Here is a 25,298-nt window from a genome sequence, read left to right as displayed (position 1 = left end):
AACATTTTGGATATCAAACATTTTGGATAAAACTTTTAGCACTTCCACAAAAAAATATGATTCACTGAATTAAACTGTGAGCTGCTACTTTTTTAATGTGAATCCTTGGGAAGATGATAAAGAAAAGATTTTAAAGTACTTTCAAATTAGCATGAATGAATCTGAAAGGTTCCTTTACTTTAGAAGCAAATAAGCTTATAACAGATACTGAGATTAAAGGAAACACTAAAGCTCTATAAATTGTATTTGCTATGAAATCCTCCATATCTTCAGAATTCCATGAGAAAATCTAAAGTTGATGGGCACAGAACAATCATATTGAATATTAAGGATTTATTAAAGAATATCATTGTAACAAATTATCTGGTAAAATTCTACTTGCATCTCTCTTCCTAACTTAATTATATCATGTTTTTTTTTTTTTCTTTCACCTTCTAAAACTGAGGCAATAGAAAAGTACTACAAAGTAGGGAGTGTGCAAGCATGAATAAGATGTCTGCGTCCTTCACCAATTTTAGCTTTCTGGAGTCACTTAAAATAATCACCTGAAAGTGGAGGAGCTGAAGTAAATTAGCAGCCTTTGGAAAATAGAGAGACTTTGCTGCAAAGTCTAGGAAAAGATGGTCACCTCACTACTGTATCCAAGTAGTCCTGGGAGCTGCCTTGTAAATCCCTGTGCAGTGAAATGATTGCTGTCACTCCAAATGTAATCCAGAGCACTGTAGAGTGGAAAGTCAGTTTCTAATTTTTAATAGACTTTTGACTGCTGTATTTTCAGAAAATAAACCCCAAAACAGAGTTGGTAGGGGTATAAGATGGCACTGGGACATGAGGCCAATCCTGCTTGGCTTGCACACCACTGAGAACAATCCTGAAAACTAGATGGATATGGGAGTACAAAAGAGGAGGGGCAGAGACGGCTCGTGGCACAGGCTCCTGAGAAGTCTCCAGCGGAAGGAGCTTTGCAGTTGCTTGTTTTTGTCTCAGTGTGAAACATAAATGATGACAAAAAAAGGAGGGAGCAAAAATTCTTTCTTTAGAGTCCTTCTGTCTGAACAGCAAAATTTTAATGGACTTGAACTAGCTATTGATATGGACAAGCACAAGTGGTGTGGGTCTTCAAAATGAGAAACAGATAAACTTTATCCATTTCTACACTAAATTTTACACTAGATTTTAATCTCTGAAATTACGTTTATGTTTTCTATTAGAACAAAAAATCTTGGTTTTCAAAGTCACTAACAGTATGTTATTTTTGCTGTTGTTGACAGAAATATAATTGACTGCAATGATTTAATGAACAATATTATTTCAGAACTACCACTATTTGGGAATAATAATATTGATGATTTATTAACTACTATTATTTGGTAACCATTATAAAATTTTTTCTCTTCTACAACAACAAGATTCTTGGTTCTCAAAGTCACCACCAATATTTGTTGTTTTTGTTATTGTTGATAATAACAGGATAATAATAGCTATGATTTAATGAACTACTATTATTTGAGAACCATGATGCCTGCGGGTAGCTTATATGCATGATAATCTTCCTAATAATTGTCTTAAGTAAAATGAAGTATTAAATTTTTGTGCATGAAGAAACCAAAAATCCAGAATAACAAGAAATAACATAAAAATATAATTTGAAAAACATGACTCTGAATTCAGTTCACTCACACCTAAGTGACTGGGTGACAGAAGTTTTTTTTACAAATAGTCAACTGCTATATATGGAATAAGTAGCTACTATATACATGTTGGTGCTATGGAAAGACATCACGACTGATGCAACAAGTTCCCCAAGGTGGTAGAAAATAAGCAAAATACCATAGGGACAAATTCAGAAACAAATGGGTACAAAACAACTCAAATATTTGATAGGAAAAGACATGAATTCATGATCCCTATTTATCAATAGACAACAAATCAGCATCAAAACGCTTCAAGCACAGCGGAAACAAATACTGAAAGAAACAGGGTAATCATTATAGATTAAAATCTCATAAGAGTTTGTATCTTACTGAGAAAGGAAGCCACATGGTATTTGGAAACAATAATAGGTGTTTACAAAGTGGGCATGAGATTATGAGTAGGCTTGAAAGTTAGCTGGATAATTTTGGCATTCTTTTGTTTTTTTTTAAAAAAAAAGAGAGAGTTAATAATGTAATGCATTAAGTGTGATACAGTAGGCAGGTCAGAATAAATTGTTAACTTTGGGGATTACGTAGTAAAAGTAGGAACTAGAAGCAATTCTTTATTTTAAGGCAAAAAAATAACAAGCAAGCTCTAGAAGTGCATCAAGAATGCAGGCACATTGACAAGCCTGAACATTGTTGTCTCCTCATTATGAGATTTTTCAGAAGAATGTAAGGAATGTAAAAACACAGTTGGATTTAATTTTGTGTTTCATTAACGAAGAGTGGATGTATTGATGTGCTGGTGGGAAATGGCCACAGGAGAGGAAAGGAGGTGGTTTTAGATGATAACATAGTGACTCAGGAATCAGTGATGAGGATCTGAACTGAGGAATTTGTAGTATCAATGGACAAGAAATATATCTGAGAGCTATTTAGTGAGTAAAATGGGGAAACTTGGGGACTCATTAGAAACTTACTGATTGAATGATTGGGCATAGAGATATGATGATGTTGCCATTAATGACATAAGTATTGCATAGGAAAACTGACCCATGCTTGGAGGGTAGATAATTGAGTTTTAGATACATTAAACTCAAAATGGTTCTAGGTACTTAGACATATATGCTAGAGTTTATGTGAAAGACCAAGGTTAAAAGAGAGAATTGTAAATTAGCATTTAGTTATTAAGCAAAATTCTGAAAATCTAGATTACTGAATGACCTAGGAAGAGAATATTCAGAGAATTAATAAGAAAGAAAAATAAAATGCTAAGGGAGGGAAACAAGAGGGAGCATATGGATAAACTAGGAAAGTCAGGGAGGTGAGTAGAGAATCTTCAGAGAACAGCATTTCCGAAAATCAGTAGTGATCAGTGCTATCCATTCAGAAAAAAGGACTGACATACTGAGATGAAAGGGGCTCACTGGAACACCACGCATGTCAATCCTTTTACTGGTTCAGCTTCTATAGAGACATAAAACTATATTGCTCCTTTAAGACAGCTGTGCTCAGAAAAGAAGACATAATCCCTCAGAGAGACTTGACCTTATTCAGAAGCTAAAAAGAAAGAACCAATAGGAAATAATTAAGGAAATCATGATTGAGATGAAAAACAAGCAAAATACAGGAGAATAAATACTACAGTGCTTCAAAACATTTCTGACTTTTTGTTAAAAGTGTGTGTGTGTGTGTGTGTGTTGCTAGGACTTGTGCCAGTCATGACTGAAAAAGACCATTTTATCACCTTCTGTGTCTCATTTAAGCACTTCCGGATTATCTTCAGGTTAAGTTCCCAGATGATCCTCACAAAGGTACCATAGGATTACAAGACTGTGTGTTAGTTCTCTAGTATTCAGATGAAGATGCAAAGGGCTCTGAAGGTTGCAAGGCTGCTTAGTAGAGCAGTGTCCAGAATGCATTCCTCATATGGCAACTTCACCAAGGCAGCCTGCACTTGCTAAACTATATGAAAGAAAGCTGTTGCAATTCAGATTAAATACACACCCAAAGAGAGGAGAAAGAAAACTATAAGACTATCTTCTTCCCAGTTCTAAACTTAAAAAAAATAAAAGTAAAAAATTTCAGTTTGAATATTACATGAAAAACTTGACAGGATAAAATTCCATGAAGGTATTCATATTAATGTATTAATGTTGTTGACATCACTGATTTCTCTCTAGAAGGCAAAGTGTGGTTAGGAAAGAATACTTCATTGGATTTTTCCCTTATTGAATATATTCAGTAGATGATGGAATCACCTTGATTTCTTTTGAAATGAAGAGTTTATTTATAAATATTAATAAAAGAAGATAAAATGTCAATATAGGGGCTGGACAGATGGCTCAGCAGTTAAGAACACTGGTTATTCTTGCAGAAGACCCCGGTTTGAATTCCAGCACCCACATGGCAGCTAACAACTGTCTGTAACTCTAGTCCCAACGGATCCAACAGCTTCTTCTGACCACACCAGGCATTGCACCACACCGATGCATTTACCTATGCAGGCAATACACGTATACACATAAAAAATAAATAAATAAATAAATTTTTTAATTTTAAAAAAATTTCAATATGGTAGCATCTTTCTGACAATGCTTTCCACTGGATGGACTGCGACCCCATGAAAACAGCAAGAGTAGGCAGCCTTTTAAGTATTACAAAACAAAAAAGAGTTCATCAGGCTTACGTGAAATTTAGATGAAATATCATGAAAAGAAATTTAAAGGACTGGCAGAGGGCCTGAGAATGAAGGGGACTGTCTGAGAGCCCACAGATTGTGCCTCCACATGGTGGTGAGCTTCCCCTAATTGCACCACACCCATCCCCCAACCTGGGGTTTTGTGAGGCCTGGCACAAGGCCCCAAGGCAGCTCTGGCTTTAGTAGGCTAAGGCTGCGATCCTAGCAGAAAGCCTTAGAGAGTGGGTTTCAGCCTCCATTGGTGTAGTGACTCTGACCCCAGCAGACCACCAGATAGTGCCGAGTTCTGGCCTCCCTCTGGCCTCTCTCTGACATAGGGGCTGAGAACCCAGGAGGCTCCCTGAGAGTGTCGGGATCCTGCCTCCACATAGCAAAGGAAGCCTGAGGGTACCTGACTGGAACCTGAATTGGGCTTCTCTGGATACTCCTGAATAGCTGATCTGAAGCCATCATGTCCTTCCAAATTAAGCCTGAGAGAACCTGAACTCTGTAACAACCAGCTTTATATAAGCAACAAAGAAAGCATCTAGGCACCCCTATAATATACAAAGAGAAGCATACTTCAACTTAATTCTCATATCAGAACCATAACAACAAAAGAAATGTACATGCCAAAATCACAATCACAATGAAATAATAAAATGGAAAGCCAAAACACCATGTCCCCACTGAACGCCACCAATCCTGTAGAAGAGTTATACAAGGAGAACCCCCTAGGGATAACCCAGGACACTGAATTTAAAAGAACAATCATAAACATGGTCAGGGAATTTAAAAAATTTAAAGAACACATGAACAAACAAATCAAAGAACTAAAAGAAGATAGGGATAAACTTCTGAATGAATTTACAAGAGAGAGACACATTGAAGAAAACTCAGGCAGAAATGAAGAAGGAAGTGCAAAACTCAATAAGCCAACTAGAAACAACAGGGGAAAGCCTCACCCATAGAATAAAGGAAATGGAAAACAGAATATCAATACTGGAGGATAAAGTTGAAGAACTGGAACACTGAACCAAAGATTATGGAAATTTTTTTTAAACACAGTAATGTAATATGCAAGAAATGTGGGACACCATGAAAAAAACAAATCTATGGATCACAAGAATAGAGGAAAGAGAAGGATTTAAGGTTAATGGTGTTGACCAGATCTTAAACAGGATTGTAAAAGAGAATTTTTCCGAAATTAAGGAAAGACATTCCCACACAAATACAGGAATCAGAAAAGATCAGAAAAGGATCAAATAGGATCAGAAAAGAAACTCCCTACGACATATCATAGTAAAAACACAAAATATGCAGAGAGAATACTGAAAGCAGCAAAAGAAAAACAAGTCACATACAAAGGAATGCCCATCAGAATTACAGCTGACTTATCAGTGCCAACTATGAAAGCCAGAAGAGGCTGGACCAAGATATTTCCTGTTCTAGCTGACAATAGACATCAGCCCAGAATACTTTACCCAATAAAAATGTCTATTATAGCTGAGGAGGAAAGAAAAATCTTCCATGACATGAATAGCCTGAAAGAATACATGTCCACAAAACAAGCCCTTCAAAGAATATTTGAAGCAATACTGAAAGCAGAGAAAGAAATAACTATACCCCAGGGGCAATGAAAGAAAATAAAGGTATAATCTAGAACACACAAAATTAGAGAACACAAAGAGCAATCAAAATGATGACAACCAATGCACACCTTTCAATAATAACCTTAAATATCAATGGACTGAACTCCCCAGTCAAAAGACACAGGTTAAGTGAATGGATTAAGAAACAAAATCCATCACTTTGCTGTCTGCAAGAAACCCATCTCATCTGCAAGGACAGGCACTACCTTAAGGTAAAATGATGGAAAGGAATATTCCAAGCAAATGGCACTAAGAAACAAGCAGTGGTTGCAATTCTAATATCTGACAAAATAGACTTCAAAGTAAAACTAGTAAGAAAGGATAAGGAGGGTCACTTCATTCTGATCAAAGGAACAGTTAACCAAGAATATATTACAATCCTTAACATATATGCACCAAACTCTGGTACACCCAAATTCATGAAAACGACACTACAGAACTCTAAGACACAATTTAACCTCAACTTAGTTGGGGTTAATAGTAGGGGACTTCAATACCCCACTGTCTCCATTAGACAGGTCAATTGGACAAAGAATAAACAAAAAAAATCTGAATTAAATGATACCATATATCAAAAGGACCTAACAGATATCTTTCAAGTATTCCACCCAAACACCAAAGAATACACTTTCTACTCAGCACCTCATGGAACTTTTTCAAAAATTGACCACATACTGGGCCACAAAACAAACCTCAACAGATATAAAATAATTTGAAATAATTCCATGCATTCTATCAGACCACAATGCTATAAAGCTCAAAATCAACACTGAAAAAAGCCTTAGTCATTACACAAACTCATGGCGATTGAACAATACACTCCTAAACAAAGAGTGGGTCAAAGGAGAAATTAAGAAAGAAATAAAAGAATTCCTGGGATTCAACAAAAAGGACAATACAACACAATACAAACTTTGGGACACATTAAAGCAGTCCTAACAGAGAAGTTTATAGCTCTAACTGCCTACATTAAAAGATTAGAAAGAGCCCAAATAAATGATCTAACACTGCAACTCAAGACACTGGAAAGGCAAGAACAAGTGAAACACAAACCCAGCAGAAGAGAAGAAATAACAAAAATCAGAACAGAAATATAAACAAATAAAACAGTACAAAGAATCAATGAATCTAAGACCTGGTTCTTTGAAAAGCTAAACAAGATAGACAGACCCTTAGCTCAATTAACCAAAAGAAAGAAAGAGCAAATCCAAATCAACAAAATCAGAGATGAAAGTGGAAAGATCACAACAGACACCCAAATGATCCAGACCATTATAAGGTAATATTTTAAAAACCTATATGCTACTAAATCTGAAAAATCTAAAAGAAATGGATGGATATCTAAAATCATGGGAACCACCAAAGTTACACCAGGAAGAGATCAACAGTTTAAACAGGCCAATAACATATACAGAAATTGAAACAATAATACAAAGCCTCCCAACTAAAAAAAGCCTAGGACCAGATGGATTTACAGGAGAATTCTAACAGACATTTAAAGAAGACCTCCAACCAATACTACTTAAATTACTTAAAACCATAGAAATAGAGGGAGAACTCCAAAATTCCTTCTATGAAGCCAGCATACTCTAATACCCAAACCAGGTAAAGACACAACCAAAAAAGAAATCTATAGACCCATATCCTTAATGAACATAGATGCAAAAATTCTCAACAAAATACATGTAAACCTCATACAGACACACATCAAAATGATCATTCACCATGATCAAGTAGGCTTTATCCCAGAGATGCAAGGCTGCTTCAATATAAGCAAGTCAATAAACATCATTAATCATGTAAATGGACTCAAAAACAAAAACCACAATGTCATCTCAATAGATGCAGAAAAGGCTTTTGACAAATTTCAGCATACATTTATGTTCAAAGTCCTAGAGGGAACTGGACTGGAGGGAACATACCTCAACATAATTAAAGCTATATTCAACAAACCCACAGCCAACAGCATTCTAAATGGAGAAAAACTGGAAGCATTCCCATTAAAATCAGGAACCAGACAAGGATATCCACATCTTCACTCCTTTTCAAAATAGTGCTTGAAACTCTAGCTAGAGCAATAAGACAAGAGAAGGAAATAAAAGGAGAGCTAATTGGAGAAGAGGGTCAAACTATCACTTTTTTTGCAGATGATATGAGAATATACCTAACAGAGCACAAAAGTTCCACCAGAAAACTCCTAGAACTGGTCAACACTTTCAGTATAGTGGCAGGTTATAAAATCAATCTACAAAAATCAGTAGCCTTTCTATATACCAATAACAAGAAATTGGAGAAAGAATACAGGGAAATGTTCCCATTCACAATTGCTGCAAAAAAGTAAAATATATTGGAATAAATCTGACCAAAGACACCAAAGATCTATACAATGTAAATTTTAAATCAGTAAAGAAAGAGACTGATGAAGACACCAAGATATGGAAGGACCTCCCAAGTTCATAGATTGGAAGAATTAATATTGTTAAAATGGCCATCCTGCCAAAAGAAATATTTAGATTCAATAAAATCCCAATCAAAATCCCCATGACATACTTCACAGAATTAGAAAAAACTATCCTTAAATTCATAAGGAAGCACAAAAGACCCCAGATAGCCAAAGCAACCCTGAGCACAAAGAACAACGTTGGGGAGATTACTATACCAGATCTTAAAGTATATTACAGAGCCATAGTCATAAAAAAAAAGCATGGCACTGGCACAAAAATAGATACATAGATCAATGGAACATCACTGAAGATCCAAACCCAAGTACATGCAATTTTCAGCCACCTGATAATTTGACAAAGGTACCAAGAACATACAATGGAGGAAAGACAGCATCTTCAACAAATGGTCATGGCAAAACTGGATCTCCACCTGTATAAAAATGGAACTAGATCCTTATCTTTCACCTTGAACAAAATTCCAAATGGATCAAAGACCTCAATGTGAAACTGGAAACCCTGAAACTATTAGAAGAATATATTGGCAGTAACTTACAAGAGATAGGTGTAGGAAAGGATTTTCAAAATCGGACAGAAGTTGCTCAGGAATTAAGGTCATCAATCAACTATTGGGACCTCATTAAACTAAAAATCTTCTGTACAGCAAACAAAACAATCAAAAATGTGAAGAGAAAACCCACAGAATGGGAAGAAAATCTTCACCAGTGACACATCTCACAGAGATTTAACATCTAGAATATATAAAGAATTCAAAACACAACGAATTGAGAAACCAAATGACCCAGTGAAAAGATGGGCCAAAGATCTAAACAGAGAGTTCTCGAAGGAAGAAATAAAGTTGGCTAAGAAACATCTCAAAAAGTGTTCAACATCATTAGTAATTAGGGAAATGCAAATTAAAATCACCCTAAGGTATCACCTTACCCCAATCAGGCTGGCTAAGATCAAGAGAACAAATGATACCAAATGCTGGCAAGGATGTAGAGAATGGGGAATGTTCATTCACTGCTGGTGGGATTGCAAACTCATGCAATCTCTGTGGAAAACAGTGTGGAGAACTCTTAAAAAACTAAAAATTAGCCTACCATGTGACCCAGTTATACCATTCCTTGGCATATACTCAAAGGTCTTGTACAACAATGTTTGTTGCTGGTCTTATCACAATAGCTAAGAGATGGAAGCAACTTAAGCGCCCCTCAACTGATGAGAGGTTAACAAAAATGTGATATATTTACACAATGGAGTTCTATTCAGCAGTAAGGAAAGTAGAATAATGAAATTTGCAGATAAATGGATGGTTCTAGAAACTGTGATACTAAGTGAAGTAACACAGACTCAGAAAAACAAAGGACATATCCTCTCCCTCATATGTGGATCCTAGCACCAAACCCTTTTAAATTCCAGGTCCTTTTAATAAGATGATGCTATCTATACAGCAGTCCCTTCTACATGCAATAACTACCATCATCACGACTTCACCTGAGCCTGATTGCTAAACACTGTCACAATTGGGCTTGTTGATGGTTCTACTCATTCATTAAAAGAGGTCCAAGCAGGGTCATTGGACTTTCACTGGATTATCCAGTCACTCCTCCCAGCCAACTGTATGTAATTTGGCCCTAATCACACATGACCTCCTGGATTTGGGGAGGGCTAAAATATACAACCTGGGGAAGGCTAGAAAGAGAAGGCATGACCCATGCTGGGTAAAGGCTTTCCACTGTGCATACCCTCAGGTCATACATACACCTCAGCAACCCCCCAGTTATCTCAGTTCCCCAGTATTACTTTAATCAAACATTGGCTTGATACTAAAACATTAAAAGGGAATAAGCATTGCTTAGCATCCACAGGAAAAGAAGTCTCACAACAGATTGAAAATTTGTTAATGCTTTTATATTTCATAATTTTAAAAAAAAAGGAAAATGAGAATGTAAAAGATGTAAAAAGGATATGGGTATGGAGATATTTTCCAAAATAGAAAAAAATGAGAAAGCCTAAGCAAGTGATGAGGTCTGTTTAGGTTTGTTATGATATATAAAGGATGAGACAAAAATAATATACACATAATCTTACAATTTCTATGGTCATAGTTTAGTTTAGTCAACTAGTTTAAGGAACAAAATATATATCTAGTCAAGGTTTATCTGAGAATATTTTTTTAACCCAAGCCTTATCTACATAGAACATGATAATTAAAAGTACCAAGCTGGCGAAACTAACCTTATTGGATGTTTAACAACCATAGTTTGAGGCCTATACTATTGTAGTCAGAGGGACTTAAAGAACAGTTTTTTCCCCTTGTCCTCCAAGTTTTACTAAGTTCCAGAGGACTATGGAACATCTCTCAAAATGTCCTGTAACTATGGTGAGTCATCTGTCCTCTGTTCAAGGAGGCCATGAAGACCCCATGAGACGGACTTGAACCACTGTCCAGTCTACAAAGAGGAGGGTCAACTCAGAGGAAACATCTCATTTATGCTTCCAAGTGAAGCCAGACATGGTCAAGCAGGACCTTTGACTGGTAAAAGTAAGGAGCCAGGAGCTCCTCCCAAATCCATGTGACCCTTGAGGAACAGATCCTCAAATGACCTTAAATGTAAAAATAAACTGATTTATTTGGACCAACTGTATGGTCTTAAACACCCAAAAGGAAAGTATAATCAAAAATTAAAGTCATCAGTATATTTTTAAGAGTTCAAGGGATTACACTTTGCAGACATTAGGCTTAAGTCTATTTAAATAGTTATTTATACAGTTTTTTTTTCCTCTGTTCTTTCTAGCATCTTTCACCTGTTCCATACAGCAGTCCCTTCTACATGAAATAACTACCATTATCACGACTTCCACTGAGCCTGATCGCTAAACATAGTCACAACTGGGAGTGTTGACGGTTATGCTCATTCATTAAAGGAGTGCCAAGCAGGGTCACTGGACCCTCACCTGAGTATCCAGCCACTCTTCCCAGCCAACTAGTCCAGCCTTGGAAGACAAAAGAAAATGAGGAAGAACCCAATAGAGGGATGCTTTTGAAGCCCTTATCAAGAAACTCCAATGGACTCTCATATGAACATTTGAAAATTGCCCTGTTCTGACTTTTTTCTAGTTCCCTATCTAGAACTTATAATAATACCTTTATTTCTCCTTCACATCTCCTATTCAGGATTCAAGGACTTTCTTTTCCCCCTAGAGATAAGAATTATGCAATTTGGGAGTGTTTTAGATAGACGCACTGAAGGAGTACTCCAATTGCTTCACCCTGCATCCCTGTTCAGCATGGAAGAATCCAGAGCAGTCTGCATCCTGATTCCCTATTGTCAATTTGGGTACCCTCATCAGAGGATGGTGTGATAAGAAAAGGAGGTAGGAATTGCCTAAGCAATTAGGGTAAAAAGACCCCAAAGAAAGTAGTTAGTTTCTTGGCTAAAACTCACAATGTCCATGGGCCTCCTAGCAATACCCTCTGTTCCAAAGTCAAAAATGTCGAAAGTATATGGGAGCTTGTAGCTAATCCTTAAAATATTTTAGGGTTACCTCTTCAGAGGAGGGAATGTTAGAGTAGCCAGAAGCCCATAAAAATAAATAAATCAATCAAAAAAGAAGAAAGAGTACATGAAGTTATCAGAAAAAAGTGATAGGGAGATATGGGAGGAGTTGGAGGTTAGGGAATGGCCTTGGATTTGATCAAAACACCTTATATCCATGTATGAAATTCTCAATAAATTATTTATTAAATAAAGACATTTAAAGGAAAACTAAATTTTCAGCATCTTTCTAATTATTCTGATTCTAGATCTTTCCAAGCATGAGTTTTACAGTAATGACATGTTCAGGGAATAGGGAGATGCTTCTATTATTAAAGTTCTTGCCATGCAAGCACAAGAATCTGAATTAGGATTATCATCACCCATATAAAAAACTGGGTTATGATCATAGCCCTGGGGAGGCAGACACAGGAGACTTGCTGGCCAGCTAGTCTAGCCAATATGGTAAATTCCAACTATAATGAGAGACCCTGTCTCAGAAGTAAAGTTTAATCTGTAAACAGGGGGCAGAAAGAATGTAAGAGCCATAGGGATAAGGCACCTACTGCTAGTTAATGCATTCTAGACATGATAGGGGAGATGTACCCATGAAAATTTCTATAGTATATTAGCCTAACAAGATCTGCATAATGACAAAACCAGTTCACATGCCAAGATGGATGGGGGAAATTTCACAGGGTCTCTCTCAAGTTAAAGAGCTACAGCCAATCAATAGATGCTGAGGGTGGAAGAATCAATTCCCTCCAGGAACTAGCTCCTTGAGAGGTTATCTAATCCCAATTGGGCATCCCTAACCACAGGTATGCATAAGCACCGCTAAATCTACTCTGTGCATTATATATATATTTGTGTGTGTGAATATATATGGAATGGGGTGTGTTTATAATGTATGTAGGTATATATAACAATAATATTCAAAGAAGAAGGCATGGAATAGAGATGGAGTTGGAGGGAACATGGGAGGAGCTGGAGGGGGACTGGAAAAGATGAAAATAATGCAAATACAATTCTCATGTATGAAATTCTCAAAAACAAAAATTCGAAAATAAATAAGTATTTTAAAAGGAAGGAAACTTAAAATCCATATTAGTAACAAGGTCTTCAGATAAATTTTAATGTAATCAAAGCAGACTGGTTACCACCTAAGCTAAGAAATAATGGAAGCACACACTGTATTTGTCAATATAAAGGATGTCCTAACATCCCATGTAGAGAGAGACTTACTTTATCAACCCCTGATATATACTTCATAACCTCCTGTGTAGAGAGAGATTAACTATATCACTCTCCCATAAGTACTATATGAACTGCCATGTAGAGAAAGTCTACCAACCTGGCATAAGAACTACATAACCACCAATGTAAGAGAGACAAACTTGATCAACCTCTGATACATACTACATAGCCTCCCATGTAGAGAGATACAGACTGTACTAACCTCTCATAAGCATATGACTTCCCACATAGAAAACACTGTACCTACATCCCATAAGTTTATAAGTGCTGCATGACTTCCCATGTAGAGACAGATACCAACCTGCCATTAATACAAAATAACCTCCCATATAGAGAGATAGACTGTTCAAAGTAAAGTTTCACTGTGTTTTATAAAAGTTGTTAGCAGCATAGATGTAATATTTATTGATGGAAAGTAGGAAGGCAAGCCAGTGTTTTTGATTTTGAGCTCTACTCAGAAATGAACAACACCCAGAGTGAATCTGGTCACTCTGTTTATCCACTGAAGGCATTCTTTCTTTGTCCTCCATAACAGAACTCTATTTTGTATAGCAGCTTAGCAGAACCTCCCATTTAAAATCTACATCTCCTACCCTCCCTTACAGCTTTGTGTGACCATATAACTAATTTCTGGTCAACCATAAGTAAAATTAAATAGTTTAAAGACATAAATGTTTCCATTTAAGAAGAGCAAAGTCAGTTTTTTTCTCTCCTTCTCTATCCTGGTGCTTAGAAAGTACATGTAACACCTGGAGCTCTGGCAGCCATCTAGGACTGTAAAGCCAAAGACCATGCCCTAGGGATAAAAGAATAAAGAGAGAAAAAGTTTGAGTCCCTGACTTTTTTTATATATATACCCATACTTCACTGTCTACTTGGAAGCTTCTCTTTCATAAGAAAAAAGCTTCTGTTACAAGTGTTTTTGGTTTAAACTGCATTCTGCTATATGAAACATTATAAAAGAAAAACTTAGATACCTAAATAATCCACAGTACCTATTTTAATAGTAATGAGTTTGAAACTACTAATGTATATAAATACTCTAAGCTACATATTACATATTCTGTGCCTCCTTTGAAATTATACAAATTCTTTAAACTATTACACATCTTCCCATTTGTATTTTTGCAAGATAAATGAGAGCTGTAACATGATAAAAATGCAAGAGACCATAATATTAAAAGGACCGTGAGCCCTGTTTCTCTTACTAATCAGAAGTTGGCTTGGGACCAACATATCAGTGCAGGGTTGCAACATGGGTGTTGCAAGTTTATGGTCCATGAGCTACATTTGGCCCTCAGACATATTTTATTTGGCTTATGCAATGCTTTCTGAAAAATGTTAATTTTGAAAGCTTAAAGTGGGCATGCATCTTTTTCATCTCTCCACAAGTCCCATCATCCCCTGCTGATACACAAAACTCTCCTGCTTCCCCATTTGTTATCTGTCTGACTTCTGGAAGCACTGACATTTGCAGTAAGTACCTCAAAATAAAATGGTACTTTTCTGCACCTTCTCTTCTCCCCATTGCCCACATGGTGTTGAATACGAAAATTCATACCAAAGATTATTTCCTATGATTAAAAATGTTTACTTCGAATAACAAAAAATGTGCACAGCTCCCTAGACTTTAGATTTTTATTTAGGAATATAAATTTTACTATAAATGCTCTAGTATTCTAGTTTTCTCTCTTACAGAAAACAAATGTAGAACATTCCAAAAACCCCTACACACACAATACACACCAGAGAAAGAGAGAGAAAAAGAGAAAGAGAGAAAGAGAGAGAGAGAGAAGAGAGAGAGAGAGAGAGGCAGAGCTCTTTAAAACTGATTTTGGCATCTTGGCTCTGATTTTCAGTTACATTTTCAGCTAACCCCAACTCTCAAACTCTTTCTTTTTTAGTTTCTAACAAAGTTTTAAAAAATCAAATCAGTTCTTAAACTGTAGTGTGAAAATAGTTCTATTTTTGGCCAGAAATATCTAAATCTTTATTTACTTGGCTCTTATCATCTATATGTATTCCTGTCGGGCTGGCACTGTACTCGTGTTTTACATCACACAGTCCAAAAAAGAACTACATCTTAAACTAACAAAAGAAAAAACAAAACTTATAAGTACATACTCACATAATATGACAGGTTTCTAGAAAACAAATCCAAGCAGACATATTTGAACACAAAGGGACTATTACAGTATATGTTAGTTATAGTTACAATTTCAAAATCATATTTTCTTGGCATATATCCTTTTGATTTTTCTTTAGTCTGAAGGATTTCGCTAGGCTACTCTTCCTCAAATTCAGAAGCTACGTGGAAGTACCACATTCTGATGGTTTTATTAAGCTTGTGACATGCTTGAACAGGAAAATCAAGTATTGCAAGCATCCACACAGTATCAGCGTAAAGCAGCACACACATGGCCAGCAGGAAGCTCTGACTATACTAGATTCTTGAATCATTTCCTATATCCCTTAAATAAAGATATAGTTTATTAATTTATCACATCCTGTACATTAATATTAAGAAAATAACATTTTATTGTTCAGACACAAAATAAATAAAATGACTTCTAAGTCTTTCAGTATATGGCCTATCTTAGAAGCCTTCAAACTTCTTTCATTTACTTATATATTCAATTATATCCACACTTTATAAAAGTTAACTGCCTACTTTTGATATACATGACGAACAAAAGCTGTATTGAAATTTTTACATTAAAGTTCACCCTGTTGGTGGGGAAGGGGAGTGAGCAGATTCTTTTAGAATCAGATTTCCTGTTTCTATTGTAATTTCTGTTTGCTTTCCCTTTTCCTAATTTCCTCTTTGTATTTAACTAACTTCCTTTCCATCAAACAACACATACATTTCATGCCATTATGAAGAAACTCAAGAGGTTTTGCCTTTTATAAATTGCCTTACTCTTCAAACCTTAGAAAGTGACATTAAAAGTTCCAAGATTTTAGAAAGTGCCCCCTCTATGGGATTCCTGACAGACTGGCTATTCATCTCCAGAATCTTCTTTTCTTCTTTAAGGGTTTTCAGAACTTACAGTCCTGCCTGGATATAGTTTGTAAACATCTTTAAAGGAAAAACACAGACAGGTAGATAATAAATGCATAAAGATAAGAAAGACCATAATAGAAATGATTAACAAGTGTGCTAAGTTTTAAGAGTTTAACACTAACAGTTACTCAAATCGATATTGGCCTATTAAAAAGAGTACATGTCTGTGTCTGAAATTTCAGCCCTCTTAAAGTAAGGATTTAAGAATCAGTGGAGCCAGTTTAAATATTTTTAAATATTCTATAGCATCTGTGCAGTTTTGCTTAACTATACGACCCAACCCTAACATATATAAATCACATAGGGGAAAAAAAATCGGTAACCAAACAAGAATTGCCTGAAAAGGAAACGAAAGAAGAATGTGTATCTAAGGGAAAATGCTCTTGCAAATAACTCCATGCCAAATGAGTTAGTTATACATAAGGCGTGCTGATTTCCTGCCTTCTGCCATCCAACTGGGAACCACCACTGTCCTGATAATCCAGCCAGTAGGGTGGGAAAATACCAAGCTTTAAGAAATCTGGCTTCTATCAGCCTCTGTCATGGAGAAATAAACTTGACTCCCTTTCAGTAAGGAAGAGCGGTTTTAAGATCGCAAATGAAAACATTTGGGGGGTTGGGAAGTCTGAGTCTGTGGAGAGAAAAGAATGAAGAGCATAGACAAAGAAAAATCAGAGCTATCAGAGTTGCTGCAGAGATTTTTTAAACAAAGACTGAAGTTCGTTCAGGAAAGACTCCACCCTGCCCAGCTTGTGCAGCGGTTTTGCCTTGCTCGGAAAGCTCCAGCCCACACAACAGACCTCCTCTAACTAAAAGTGCCTTCAGGGCTCCGTTTTAAGCACCCTTCTTTCCTTTTCAACTTCCCACTCTCACAGGCAAAAGAACTGATCTGATTTTTGTCTCTTCCAGAAAGGTAGCAGCCCACTCTGCAAGGGCAGACCCTGAAGCTCCGGATTTGCAGACATCTCTCTTGTCCACCGAACCAAGCTGTTTCCCAGGTGCAAATCCTATAGATCCTTCTCAAACTTCAAACCAGAGACTCCTCTTCACTGAATCCTGAAGTTTAACATTCCACTAGTTACCAAACCAAGCCATAAACACCAAAAGCAAAGCAAAAGGCAAACTCACCGTTCTCTTCTTGTTCCTGGGCTTTTATTGAGACACATTGCCCTAATAAAATAGTGAAAATGAGGAGAGGTCTTGCTGCCACCCAGTTTGCCATTATGTCTAAATATGAGACATGTGGGTCCTCCCGGGAGTAAAGAGTAGAGTCTGAAGTCACTGTAGCACCATGAAGTCCGCTGGGGGCTCTTGTTTCAGCACCAACCCCGGGGCAGCCTCAGCAAACCCCCTGTTTCAGCACCAGCTCCAGCACAGTCTGCGAAAACTTTTTTCAAGTGATGCAGCTTTAAATAGGAAGAATGCTTGCCTCCACTTCTTTTCCTGCCCCTTTCAGCTTGTTCAGGCTCATAACCATCCAGTGTCTGCCAAGCAACGGTCTGATTGATGGTAAACAACCAAATCAGAGCACGCGCCTCTGTGCCTTAAGTTTTCCCTATTTCGTGTAGGTTTTAAAACACAGATGGAGCTGAGCAACAGAAACAAACTTTTATTTCTCTTTCCTTTAGTGTTTTTTTAAAGAAAGAAAAAGTCTGGTCTTCCCCTCCCTAACCCTTCCCCCAGACACACACCCATTAATTTTTCCAGAGACACTAAAAAAGGCATTTGGGAGGATATATAGCCTTTTAGCCTGATTTTTTTTTTAATTTAAGTAATTCAGAATTTCTGTCTCTACATTAAACCTTTAAAGGGCCACATTTTTAACCCTTTCTTCTAACTACAGAGGGAGGATTCTTGCCCCACTTCTCATTCCGTTGCTTTTCCCATACTCTGGAAGGGCAGTAGCAGAACAGAGGCCAGGTAAGCAAGCTGTTTTAGGCAAATGAACTTGAGATACATCACACTCTGTATTGTTATTTCCACATCTCGTAAAAATCCACATCTGTACTTTCCCCTTGTCACAGAGTATTTTATTTTGTATAAAAAATCTATTAAGCCAGTATAGCATGAGGGAAGCACACTGCTTTTGGATGCAGAAAGGCTGGGTTCCAACACCAGATCTGCCACTCACCAATTTTGTAAACTTACACATAGCCCTTTATCTCTGTGCACTCCAATTTTCTTGTTTGGAAGAAGGACTTTGCCCTAACCAGTGTGCAGGCTTTGGTGACACTAAAATGAGTAATATGTTATTAACTACGTCCCAAATTGCAAAGAGCTACATGAAAATAGATGGCAGTGTTATTAACCCTAAACCAGCTTTCCACAGAATATGGCAATCCTACCTGAACATAACTACTAAGAGCAATGATCATGACCTTCATGTCACACTGGATGGAGCTTGCCACGATCTTAATGACCTCAAAGCATTCTAAATAATCTAATATGGCTGCTACCTTGAGTCCTCTAGGACCAGAAGGGATGTCCCATGCAATGTGGGTGATTCAACTGTTTATAGCACCAGTCAGGTTCCCTGAGCCACACTGAGCACTGGAAAGAGGATGACACACAATAAATAAAGGCCACATTCATCACCTTTAAGGAACATATGAAGTGTGAGAAAATTCATTTACATGAAACAAAGAAATATAAGTGAGATGTATAAAGATGCATGGCTTGCATTAAGCCCAGTATAAATTCAAAGAAAAGAGTCTAAAATGAAATGTGGTAAATAAGGCATTACTGTTTAATTTCCTCAACTGAAGAAATGCAAGAGCCTTTGAGTTTAGGGACTGAGCTAGACTCTGGACAAGTCATCCAGAGAACAACTTTCCAGCCCTGTACCATTCAGTATAATTTGTCGCTGAGACCTGCCTCAGTCCAAGCTCTTCTCTCACCAACATACTGTTTTTCCCACAGCTGCCTTACTCACATTTCATGAGGGGGCTAAGTAAGGAAGAAAAATCACACTCCTGCTAATTCTTTGAGCAGTATCTGAGAAAGGCCAAGATGTCAAGACTCTTGCTAAATGTTCAAAGGAAATGACTAAAAAATAAACAAATATAGAAAAAAAAATAGTCTTATTAATATTATCAGTTTTCTTCTACTCTGAGACCATTTCAGACACCAGCTTCATCCTGACACAAAAAGATAGGCAACCTTTTCAAGGCATCTCGTAATCTTTACTGAAGTGCAGAGATAAGAGATGTGTGTGGAGAATCTGCAGTTCTCACAAACTATTTCCAGGCTGAAAGTACAAAAATGATAAGGTGAGATTGCAGGATCTGTAGCACAGAGAGCACACCTAACCCTCAGTGCCCACTCAGGCCAGCTACCACCTGCTTTATAACAATTATATGTCTATTGATATAAGCATTTTTAAATTTAACTATGAAAATAACTTCCATAGGAAAGACTGAAAACACAATGCACCCTCTCCAGTCCCTCCTTCCCTGCCAGTTTCAACCACTACTTCCCATCACACCGGGAGCTTGTGTGTAATAGGGCATAGCAAATATTTTCATAAGAGCTGAGATTAGTCAGCATCCATACAGTGGTTCCTCATGAGATTTTGCCATCTGCTGTAGTCAAGTCATGAGTAGTGAAATATTTTTTTGTAGTTTGAGCTTTTCTTCAGTGTTTGGCATCAGGGTCCTACATTTCAATGTGAAAAGGCCTAGAACGCGTGCAGGGGTTGACCAGGTGTGCCTGTTTAACAGATGTAGCTGAATTCCAGGGAAAGGATTACACTGTGGCATAGTCCTTCGAGAGCAGATTCCAGCCCTCACTAGAGGGGCAGGAAGCTCAGAAATCTGACCCAATTCCCACAGTTCACACACTGTCACACATTTGAGTGAATTTTTACCAATTCCCACAATGGCCTTGAAAGCTACTTATTCTTCTCAAATTATTTGTAAAACTTATGATTCAAAAAAAGCTTACTTACTCAAGATTGCTCAGCTAGTAACTTGAAGATTCCTCTTCGGTGACGTGGAACTTCAAAGTCAGTGTAACCACTGCTTCCTGCCTCTTCCCAGTTGACACCCATGTTCCAGTCTCAGGAGAAAAGATATCTACCTCAGCACTCTGTCAGAATACTCCTTCAGTCTCTTTCAGGACATTATGACCTCTCCCTCCTATGCTTCCCTATCTCTTCTCCAATTTAGTACATTTCCTACAGCCTGCTCACCTGCTCCTTACCTATAGCTTATCTTTTTGTGTGTAGGATATATAGGTGTGAGTGTGTGTGTGTGTGTGTGCTGTATGCATGTATACATGCATATATGTATATGCAGGGGTTCACATACCTATGCATGTATATGAAGACCAGCGTTTGATGTTGGGCATCTTCCTCTATCATTGTCCACCTTACTTTTTAAGACAAGGTCTCTCATTGAGCCTGACTGACTAGACGGATGGCCAGCAAGGTCTTGAGATCCTCCTGTCCCCACCTTCCAGTACTGGGATTACAGGTGCACAACTCCATGCCTGCTTTTCATATGAGAGCTAGGGATCTGAATTGGCATCCTCAATCTTCTGAAGCAAACACTTTACTCACTGACCTATTTCCCCAGTCCTTGCAGCTTATCTTTAATTTTTTAATGAGGAGGTTTCCCAGAACCTCACATCTTCTGTAATATTATTTTTGCATCCACTCCTTCACCTCCCAGTTACCCTTCACTCTCTGCTCAGGAGTCCATCGCTGGAACTATCTTACAGATTGCAAAGACATCAACAACCTCTTTGCTAGTAAACCCAAAGCCCTTTTTCTCTCCTTCTGTTTTAGTTACTATATTAGTCAGGGTTCTCTTTAGGAACAGAATGAATATAGATAACAAAAAGGATTTATTAGATTGTATGACACAATAAGGAATGAATAGTCCAACAATGGCTCTCTGTACTCTGGAGAGGCTAAGAACCCCATGGGCTGCTTAGACTATGAGGCTGGATGCCTCAGCAGTCTCAGTCTGGCACTGAAAGTCTAGATGATTCCTAAAGAGTCCATATTAGAAGGCCAAAGAAGCTAGGTTCTGATGGCAGTGGCAGCAGCAGTGGCACCAACCATAGATGCACTCATCAGCAAGGCAGGAAGCAGGCAGGCAAAAACACAACAGCTTTTCTCTCAGACCTCTTTATATCTGGGCAGCTGCCAAAAGGTCCTGCCCTCTTAGGGAGGATCGACTCCCTAGTTTTTACTCTCCAGGAAGTACCCTCACAGACCTTCCCAGAGACATGTTAATTGATCCCTGATTCAGTCAAGTTGAAACCAAAGATTAACCAAATTTACCTTTGTGTGACTGAAACTACAACACTTGACAGAAACAACTTATGGTGGTGGGGGACATTATATTCACATTATAGCAAACCACAAGGTAGAGAGCAAGACAGGAAGTACACAGAGATAACAGCCCCAAGGACCCATCCCAGTGACTTCTTCTAGATAGTCCCCACCTCCTGAAGGTTGCACAGTCTGGCACCAGCTCAGGAATGAGCATTCAAAAGATGAGCCTGCAGAGAACAGTCCAGATTCAAATCATAACACCTGCCTGTAGCGTTTGATATTGTGACTACCCCTTCCTCTTACTAAAACACTTTCCTCTCAATGTCCCCCTACTTCATTAGTCAAATTTCCTGTGCCACTTCCTCTTAGAAACTTGTTGATGCTTTCCTGTCTGTCCTACTGTCAATTTTTTTCCCAACACCCCACCTAAGCTTACAGACCTATATGCCAAAGGGCATATTCTAAATATCTTCCCCTAGATAGAACCATCAGAATTAGACTCCAAAATGGATCCCTTATCTCCCATTGTTTTTTAAGCCAATTAACACTCCCTCTATCCTTAGTTCAGAAACAAAAAGAGGAGCAGAGATTCCCCCTTCTCCTTCAGTGCATATTCAGTTGCTTACCACGCCTCATTGTGTAGTTTCACTCCATTACTCTCCTTTCCTAAGAAACAGAATTCTAAGAATGTACAATGTATAATGTCATTGACTGAGGGTATAACTCAGAGATAGAGTGCTTATCTAATGTGTGAAACATGGGGTTAGGCCCTAAGCACCACAACAAACAAACAATATATAATAACAATTTATTTAATACTACTAAAAGTCTGCTTCTGATTCACACTTCCTGCTTTTCTCTTGATGTCAAATCTTTAAGGAACAGACTTTGTCCATGCATGTAAGGCAATTTTCACCTTAGAATTTTATTCTGGCTCTGACTTTTGCTAATATAACCACTTCCCTGGGCTCATTAATTCTTCCATTTAGTAAATATTTGTTGAATTTCTTTTATCTGCCACATTTTATTTAAGGAACTAAAAGCAGACTTGACAACATAGACAAGGTCCATGGAATTATGGAGTTCACAACTTCCAGTGCACAAGACAGCAAGCAAAAAAAAGCAAGCAAATCCACATCCACAAGCAAGGTAATTTCAGACAATAGGTCATGAAGAGTGTAAGTAGTCTGTTGAGATAGAGTTGCTCAGGAATTAACGGCAGGAGCGTTAACATTCAAGGACGTAACAGTAAAGCTGAAATGCACATTTGAAAAGATGTACCACTGCAGAGCTAGAAAAAAAGGAGCATTTCAAACAAAAGAGACAGTAAATGCAAATGGCCTAGAACCATGCCTTTCTTTTCTATTGCTACCATAAAAATCCTTAATGACTTTGTGGCTTAAAATAAAATCTACTATGTTATAGTGCTGTTCACCAAAGATCTGACATGATCTCATTGAGCAAATACTGTATCTGCAGGCCTGAATTCTGTTTAAAGGACAAAGAACTTGTTTTCTCACTTCCAGAAGTCAGCTGTGATCCTTGTTTCCTGGTCTTCTCCTTCAAAGCCAGGAACATGACAGCTCTCTAATATGACTTTTGTTGTCACATCCTTTTCTCTAACACTCTGAAAAGGTTCTCTGCCTTTAAAGTCCTCTGTGGCTGTGTATTAGGTTCACTTGAAAAATCTAAGATCGTTTCTCCTATGGCGAGGTCCTTACTCATATCAGCAAGACAATTTTTGCCACATAAAGTAATATTCACAAGTTTCAAAGATTATGATATGGATATACTTGGGGTTAACTATTCCTCTTATCAAAGTAAGCTTTTTTAAAAATACTTTTACTTAGCTTTTGCAGATTTCACACAATAGTTCTTAATCAAATTAAGACCCCCTGCTCCATCCATGCTCCCATACATCCCTATACTGGGCCTCATGTATTCTGTCATACATGTTAAGTCCCATCCGGTCAAGCATTTTACCAAATGTCTTTTGGTGCAAGTTCATCCACTGGAGTCTATTTACAGATATTAAGGAAGATCTATTCTCCCGCTCCCAACAGCAATCAGTTTCTGATAGTTGTCAGGCTAGGGCTGGCCTGCCATCCATTTCCCAAGGACCACATCAGGTCCTTGTCTGATTCAGCTGACATGAGCCTTGTACTCAGTGCCATCACTACCACAAGTTCACTTAAGCAAGCTTCCAGTCGTATGAAAGCCTCTCCTTGCCTATGTTCATGGACCAACCCTGGCTCTTACAATCTTTCCACCCCCCTCTTCTGCAATGGTCCCTGAGCCGTGGGTGGGTAAGGTTTAATATAGGAGTTCTATCCAAGGACACACACTCTGCAGTCTCTTATTCTCTAAAACTTAACCAGTTGTGGCCTTCTGTGAGCATTGCTCTCTGTTGTATAAGGAAGCTTTGCTGGTGAGAGTTGAGGGATGCACCAGTATTCTCTCCACCTCCTATTCCATGTTCCATGAGCTTTAGGTGTAGAGGTTTCACTGTAGATATGTCACCTAGGGCTGGGCATCTCTCAAACATATTTTTTGTATGTGACCAGTTATGGAACTCTGCAGTAGCCTCCATCTACTGCAAAAAGAAGCTTCTTTGATTAGTGGTGTACTCTACACTTGTCTGTAAATATAAGGATCCATATGCTAAGAAATAGATATGACAGAGATAGGGTTTTCTCTAGGATCTATAACCTCTCTAGACATGTATATTTGGCTATAATTACAGTGTCACTCATGAGTTCCCTCCCATTGAGAGGGCTTTAAGTCCAATTAGAAAACTGTTGATTACCCCACAGATAACAGCGCCACTACTGCATCAATAGAGGTAGTTTTCTGTGCCTGTCATTATGTTTATTAGGCTTTAGGACTGGGTTCAATCATTGATTTTCTCCTTAGCAGCTTACATAGTATCCTCTAGAACTATGAGAGTTAGTCTTCAGGGAAAAGGCTTCCAGGTCAGTTTCTGCTCCATTGTTCCAAGTTCTGTGTATGAATTATGACCTATCTTTATCAGTAGGGTCTTACTTTCAAGTTCTGGGAGATAACCAAGAGCTCTGGAAATATCCTCTGTTATTTTGGGAGTCTCCTGGACTATTCTGACCAACCACTCAAAAGTAGGTCTCTCCTATCTGCCATTATGTTCTTTGCCACACAGTCCCAAGATATACATATGCACTAATGTTCAGATGCTGGATGTTATTTTTCAGGGGGTTCCCAAGCCAACACAACCCTCTGTCTTCCCATGCTACCCGTGATCCATTCATCTCTCCTCTCTGTCCCAGTCCAACCTCCCTCCTCCCTCCCCAGTCCAAGCATGGCCATTATTACCACCCTCCCCCCATTAACACCCACATACCCATGCCCCCTCTCTTGAGTTCCCTCCTCCCCCACCCCCATAATCTCCTGCATGTCCCTCCTGCCTCCCATCCAAACACTCCCACTTCCCCTAGCTCTACCCAATAACACATATTTCCTAATATTCCCCTCTTTGAGACTCTTTCTTTCCCTTTACCTCATTTCTTTTCCAGTTTCCTGGCTCCAGCTGTTACATCAGGATATATATTTACATATAAGGGATTGGTGTTATGATCCACAAATGAAGAACATATGTCACTTACATATATTTCTGTTACTTCACTTAGTATAACAGTCCCTAGTTCCATCCATTTACCAAGGAAGAAAGGTGGTCTCTGGAATCCAAGGCTGACAAAAGTAAGCTTTTAT

The 25,298-nt window shown here is 38.0% G+C and overlaps 1 protein-coding gene across 1 annotated transcript in view; it reads right to left on the bottom strand.

Moving 5' to 3' along the window:
• Col5a2 (collagen type V alpha 2 chain) overlaps positions 1-17,783 on the bottom strand; it is a 146,350-nt gene extending 128,567 nt beyond the window's left edge. Inside the window, exon 1 of the mRNA XM_017798841.2 lies at positions 17,405-17,783. Coding sequence (XP_017654330.1) covers positions 17,405-17,498 — 94 coding nt within the window. The 5' untranslated portion in view covers positions 17,499-17,783. The remainder of the gene's footprint in view (positions 1-17,404) is intronic.
• Between the last annotated feature and the right edge of the window lie 7,515 nt (positions 17,784-25,298).

This window comes from Nannospalax galili, unplaced genomic scaffold (genome assembly GCF_000622305.1).
Source record: "Nannospalax galili isolate Female #2095 unplaced genomic scaffold, S.galili_v1.0 scaffold115, whole genome shotgun sequence".
NCBI classification, from domain to species: domain Eukaryota; kingdom Metazoa; phylum Chordata; class Mammalia; order Rodentia; family Spalacidae; genus Nannospalax; species Nannospalax galili.
The sequence above is the reverse complement of the archived record's forward strand: the minus strand, read 5'-3'. Positions and strand labels throughout refer to the sequence as shown.